We start from the raw sequence: 6,972 nt of genomic DNA on the forward strand, positions 1-6,972 counted from the left end.
CGGAAAAAAAAAAAAAAAAAAAAAAAAAAAAAAAAAAAAAAAGAAAAGAGTCATATGATCCCAGTTCATTAAAGCTGTCAGAACAAAGTTTAGGGCTGGCTGGTTAGCTTAGTTGTTTAGAGCACAGTGTTTTTGTTTGTTTTTTTTAACAGATGACTGGTAAGGGGATCTTAACCCTTGACTTGGTGTTATCAATACCACGCTCTCCCAAGTGAGCTAACCAGCCATCCCTATATAGAGATCTGAACCTGTGGCCTTCTTGTTATCAAGACCACACTCTCCCAAGTGAGCCACAGGCTGGCCCAGAGCACAGTGTTAAAACACCAGGGTCAAGGGTTTGGATCCCCATACCAACCAGCCACCAAAAAAAAAAAAAAAAAAAAGTTTGTAAGACACAATGCCACCTCGAATCTGTAAAAAGTTCCGTTCTTTACAAACACTCACGTGCATGATTTCATATAATTCTCCCAGTAATTCCTTGTGATTGGCAGAAACAGTATTTCCTCCAACTCACTTTCCTGCCCTCCCCTCCTCCTTTTCTGTGGAATTCAACACAGGAAACTGTAATTACTTCCTACCTGTCTGCCTTAGTCATAAGACTACCACATGCACAAAGGAGGAGAGCTCTAAGACAAAGTCCAAACACTTCATGCTTGTACTTGGCACCCCAACTCCCCAAAATCCTCATCAACTCACTCATGGATGACTTCTGACTGAGAGAGCTGCAAAGATTCTCACTATGTGCGTGGTTGGAGGAGGTGATTAAAAGACCTTTGTGATTTTTTTAGAAGCTAGTATTCCTTGGATACAGGGGACAGAACGTAAGCTTGGAGCTCAATGCAATCCTGACTCTATCACTTACTATGTGACCTTAGCAAGCAACTTAACCTTTTTGAGCTGATTTTCTCATCTGGAAAAGAGATAAGATATGCTTCTCAGACTATTGTGAAGATTAAGTAACACAACTTGTACTGTCTGCCTAGCACAATCCCTGGCATTACATGTGTTCAGTAAAGACTGCTGCTTTATCATTTTATCTTCTGTATCACATGAATAATAATAAAAAAGAAAAACCTGAACTATTCTTTTTTTTCTTTTTCCTTTTTGTCTTTTTTACTGACCGGTAACGGGATCGCAACCCTCGGTGTTGCGCCCGCACCGCGCTCAGCCAGTGAGCGGGAACCAGTCTCCACATGGGATCCGAACCCTTGGCGGGAGCGCTGCCTCTCCAGTGTGCCACCGGGCCGGCCCAAACCTGAACTATTCTAATTAAGATAGCAAAAGGGTCTTGTTTCACTACTGCATTAAACAACCTGCAGGACAGACAAGTATATTCAAACATAATTCTTTTCATTTCTTGGAAACTTCAGACACACATGCACTGATCATAAGAGAGGCTTAGAAGCAGGCCTGCAAAAGTATCTCCCTTCAAGAGCATGGTTTCTGGCCAGCCGTCAAAAAAAAAAAAAAAAAAGAGCCTGGTTTGAAGCCACAGGGACCCTTGTCCTGAGTTACGCAGGACTTAAACCTGCTGGCACCTCTCAAGGGAGTCAAGCTTACAAAAATGGCTGCTCAACAAGGAGTTGCAGGATCTAAAGAAAGGTCAAGCATGATAGTGAGAGGCAGCCCAAGTCCAAAGCCCCTGTCTCACTCTGAACTCAATATTAAATAAGTGCCAACTATTCAGGTGGTTTTAGGGAGTGTACTACTAGGTAAGAGATGTCCCTTTTTACATTGGCTACAAGTGCAACCATCAGGATTTAATTATCTGGAAACACAGGCAGTTCAGAAATGGGAGGGACGCCCCTAGTCTAGACTGGGAGCTCCTGGAGGGTAGATGTTATCTACCTATCCTAGTTCTCAGCATATAGTAAGCATTTTATGAATACTGTTGAACGAATTATTTGAAAGGTGCTTTAAATATGCAGCAAGCTGATCAGTTACTACAACTAATTCATTCACCCACAAAGTCCAGAGCTGGTGAGACCTAAGCTAACTCCTGGAGACAAGTGACTTCCTTCTGGCTGGCCCAAGCCACTCCCCTACAATGCCTAAAGGTGCTGCAGCTCTGGGGCAGCAGTGCCAGGGACAAAGGTTTTAGTTACCACATCCACAATGCACTGCATTACCTGGAGCTTTGTCTGGAAGATATATGCGAGTACAAAAAGCCTTTGCACTCAATAAAAATGTTTTTGGTTTTTTTTGTGGTGGCTGGCTGGTGCGGGAATTGAACTCTTGACCTTGGTGTTATAACACTGCGCTCCAACCCGCCAACCTAACTGGCCAGCCCCAAAAATGATTTCTGTAAGTCAAAAACTGTGGAATATCATCAGTTTCATATGGTTGAACATATTATCTGTTGAATGAATGAATGAATAAATGGAAGCTGTGTACATGCTGAGGGTTTCTCATGTCAGAGAAATGGAAGTAATACCTACTTCTCAGGGTTATGAAGACTGTGAGATGGTACTTGCAAAGTGTCTAGGACAAAGGAAGGGTAATCGATGGTAGCTACTGTGTCTTCAGAATGGAAATCACTTCTAAGCACCAAGTTTTCAAAACAAGAGTTCACTGATCACTTGTACTGTCTTTATCTAAGGGAAAACTGTTGTTTTGGCCACTTGGTTATGTTAACTTCGTATTTGATTTCTTGTAACAGTGGATGATAAGATGACAGACTAGATTTATCTCTGAACTAATGATGAAAAAGAAAAGGCCATTACTTTTGAGTTTCACGGTAGAGACCTATCATATACACATTTAAGTGACATTAATTGTAGTATTTAAAGTTATGGGTTTTTTTGTTCGACATGTCCCCTAAACACAGCCAAGTCAGTCATTTGGTGCTCAGCTAATGAAGCAGCAATCTGTCCCAAAGCTGGAGGGAAAAAAATGACTGTAGTTGGCATTATTGAGAGATGGGTGTAGTGCTGTTCTTAAGAAGGAGGGTAAGACATCTTCAAGGTTACTGCCACTGGCAATGTTTGCCTTGCATGCTGTCTTTAGTTTACCACTCCTCTATGAGATGGCTCAACTATAGTCAAATGCCAGGTCTGCCCAGGATGTGTCTGCTGACAGTATAAATTTATAAATATTAACACTTTTATTACCAACATTCCTACAATAATTGTGCCTCAGAGAGGCCACAGCCCCTAACCCTCTTGTTCCATTAAAACAACTGTCAACAGGCCGGCCCGGTGGCACACTCGGTTGAGTGCGGTGCTTGGGAGTGCAGCGGCGCTCCCACCGAGGGTTCGGATCCCATATAGAGACCGGTCCGCTCACTGGCTGAGCGCGGTACGGGCGCGACACCGAGGGTTGTGATCCCGTTACCGGTCACGAAAAAAAAAAAAAAAAACTGTCAACAGAGTGCAATGTTGGATCATGCAAGGTCCTGACTTCTTAAGAAAGCAAGAACTGCAAGAGAGCTGAAGACAGTCTTGTTCTACTACTTGAACAGTAAATGTAAAAACAAAAGTCTCTGCTTGACAGACTCACAGTGGACATATTTCACTGAGACCTTGGTGCTCTAATCAACACTCAGCTACAGGTGCCCTGGGAGTAAAAAAACAAGAGATGGGAAAAAAACAAAAGTCTCTGCTTGACAGACTCACAGTGGACATATTTCACTGAGACCTTGGTGCTTTAATCAACACTCAGCTACAGGTGCCCTGGGAGTAAAAAAACAAGAGATGGGAAAGGCAAGTCCCAAGGGAGTGTGTGAAAGAGACACCCAGAGGCCTCATGCTTACCTTGTTTGCACACTGCTTACACTGCTTCTCATCCAAGCAATCGCCTGCCACTTTGGCCAGGACAGGATCTAGGGGGTTATCCTTCAGGTCCAGCCACTTCAGATTCTAAAGAGATGGACGAAGAGGCTGGCTAAGTTCAAGTTCATACACACAGTCCCTGAAGGTGTAACAAAACAAGCAGGAAGAAAGCCACTGTGTGTTCCACCTACAGGGAAAGCCACCTGAGGCAGGGCCAAGAAGGTGGTATATCTCTTGGCCTTTCTCACGGCCATGTTCCACCAGTCTCTGAGCCCACTGCCACACCTGGCCGTGAAACCTGGTCCATGAATTGTTACCTTGAGCTGAGCAAAGCTGACAGGCAGGGTGACTAGCCTGTTGTTGAGGAGATCCAGGTGCTGGAGGTTGACCAGACGACCAAAGTCTGCCGGCAGATGCTGCAGCTTGTTCTTACTCAGGTCCAGCTTCACCAGGTGTGTGAGGCCACAGAAATCCGACTAGGACCCAAAGAGAGGACACCTAAGCCTTGAGCTCACACACTTTGGTGTAACACTCTGAAAGCCCCCAAGTCAGAGGCACCTATGTATAAATCCTGACTCTTTTACCAGCTATTCCTCCTCAAATGAAAAAGAACACCTGCCACTCCTCGTGGTAATTACCAAAATGTGTATATAAAAGGGCTTAGCACAAAGTAGGCACAAAATACATGTGTCTTCCTTCCTCCTCAGTTCTTCCTCCAACCCATCCCCACACTGCTACTGGAATTAGGAACCCATTCTGTCTTCCCAAAACACCCTATAATTCACCTTTCACAGAATCTGTCAAAACACAGTGTGACCATCCATTTTGCTAAAAAGGGCAATCATTCCTTTAGTATTTAGTCTTATTCTCTGTCATCTGCAGCATCTAGCATAGTACTTAGCACAGGTACTCCATGAGTGTTCTCTGAATAACTGACTAAGCTGGGGCCCATCCTACCCATATTCTGGCTCTGCTTCAGCACAGGCCAAAACATCCCCCTGACATTAAATCTTTGCTAAGCACCAATCTGAAAGGGATGATACAACCTCAGCTAATGAGGCACTATTCATGCTCTTGTAAACACCAGTGGATCTGCACTGCAGAGTGAAATGGAAGTTGTTAGTACAGATAACCAAACACTCCCAGATTGAAAAGCACATTTGGAGGGTTTTGAATGACTATATGCCAAAGTGTACAGCAGGTGTGAGGCTGCAAGGAATTGCTACCCTTCTTTAATTAGACAGAAAATACTTCCTGGAAGAAGTGGGATCTTAGATGCTTTTTGAATATGGGAAGATGCTTTACACAATGAGCAAGGAGGCCTAGGAGAATACAGAGAGGAGAATAGACTAATGATCTAAAGAAGAAAACTGCCAACTTCTGAACTCAATCCCTGAGCCAGAGCCCAACAGGAAGCTGCTCTAGAGTACAGCAAGGAGTGACATGGCCAGAGTGATGGATGGCAGAGGCAACAATGACAGCACACTTAGGCCTGACCGGGAAGGAGCCATGCTATGGAGGAGAAACCAGCCACTACCCAAGAGAGGCTGAGGGGCTAAATGAATCCAGTGCCCACACAGATAGAGCGAAAGGAGAAAGAACTAGGAGAAGTTAGGCAAGGAAAATCAAAAGGATTTTACCACAGATTGGATGTAGCAAATCTCAAGTAATTCAGGTTCATATTTGGAAGGATAATGATAAGGTAGTCCCATAGAATCACATTCTTTCTTGTTCCCTATCAAAAGATGCATGAGGTGGAGTGTGCAGGGAGGAGATGCACAAGGAAGCTATTGACAGCTTTTTCCCCATAATGTGGAGCAACTTACAAAATGGTCTATAGGGCTGGCCAGTTAGCTCAGTTAGTCAGAATGCAGTGTTACAACACCAAGGTCAAGGGGTCAGATCCCATATTGGACAGCTGCCAAAAAAACAAAACAAAACAAAAAAAAAAAGAACAACAAAAAAAAGGGAAATGGTCTCTAGCCTCTTCAAAGCAACAGGGAGATAAACTGTTTTTCAAAGGAATAAAATAAGGCAAAAAAAAGATGAGCCCAGTATGTGACTCAGCCAGTATCCTGTTGACTTTAGTTTTCTGTGGCCTGACTTTTCCACTGTTCTAAAGAATGAGGCCTATACCTTGATTCTCTTCCCACTGAGAATAAACAACTCCCCCCCCACACACACACACTTAGATTTAGCTGTGGCTTGCCTGTAGGCCTATGCTGAAATTGTGATTTATGACACCGCCCCAGGGAAACAGAAAGGGATGCATCCGGGGCTCCAGGAGTTATGGCTGCTTGCCAGTCTTACCGGTAGAGTACTCAGTTTATTGCAGGACAGATCCAGTACAGTGGCCTTTGGAAGGGCAGCCTAAGAAAGGAAATGAGAAAAACACGTCAAACCAACACCTGGAACAACTCAGTGACATCTGCTAATGAAGCATTTTCCAGAGAAAGTTCCCATAATAAGAAAAGGCCTTTAAGAAATGGTACTAAACAGGCTGGCCAGTTAGCTAAGTTGGTTAGAGCACAGCCTTATAACACCAAGGTCACAGGTTTAGATGCCCATACCGGCCAGCTGCCAAAAAAAAAAGGTACCAAAGTATTATGTTCCTGGAGATAAGAAAGGAAAAAAGGAAAAAATGAGCCAGTCAACCACAGTCTAGGGAAGAATGCACAGAGTAGCCATTTGGCTGTGGAACATCCAAGAAAGGGAAATCTGATTCTTAGAAATTCTCCTTAGCACTTTTAAAATGTTCTCTAGCGCCCCCCTAATTAAGTTTCAGGGAAGGGACTGTGTTTAATAAAGTGTTGGAATTCCCATACTCCCCGGTTTAGGTCCTTCCTCGGAGTGGGCACTAAATATTCACACATGTTGGCTGAATCATGACTGAATGAATGAGTAACTAAGTGAATGCCATCTCTATTTGCCCATGGTGTCCAAGGCTGGAGAGGCTCAGCAAAACCGACCCTTCTTTCTCCCCAGGGGCAATGATGTGTTGACCAGATGCCTGGAGAAAACGGTTTCAGACAGCAGTGTTAGGGTCAGTATGAAATAAGGCTGACCATCTTCCTGGGCTGGGAAAGGAGGCAAACATTCAGTTAAGGACTCTAGGCCAACATGCACGTTCCAACTGTTACAAAGTTCTAAGATTGAAGTTTGACCAACTGAAAAAGTTTTGGATACTAGAGTGGGAAGAACA

The 6,972-nt window shown here is 43.9% G+C and overlaps 1 protein-coding gene across 1 annotated transcript in view; it reads right to left on the bottom strand.

Moving 5' to 3' along the window:
- LOC103601336 (leucine-rich repeat-containing protein 59) overlaps window positions 1-6,140 on the bottom strand; it is a gene marked incomplete at its 5' end in the record, with an annotated part of 13,998 nt that extends 7,858 nt beyond the window's left edge. Inside the window, 3 exons of the mRNA XM_008585735.1 lie at window positions 3,753-3,857; window positions 4,088-4,246; window positions 6,081-6,140. Of these exons, the coding sequence (XP_008583957.1) occupies window positions 3,753-3,857; window positions 4,088-4,246; window positions 6,081-6,140 (324 nt within the window). The remainder of the gene's footprint in view (window positions 1-3,752; window positions 3,858-4,087; window positions 4,247-6,080) is intronic.
- Between the last annotated feature and the right edge of the window lie 832 nt (window positions 6,141-6,972).

This window comes from Galeopterus variegatus, unplaced genomic scaffold, assembly GCF_000696425.1.
Source record: "Galeopterus variegatus unplaced genomic scaffold, G_variegatus-3.0.2 Scaffold3687, whole genome shotgun sequence".
Classification (NCBI taxonomy): domain Eukaryota; kingdom Metazoa; phylum Chordata; class Mammalia; order Dermoptera; family Cynocephalidae; genus Galeopterus; species Galeopterus variegatus.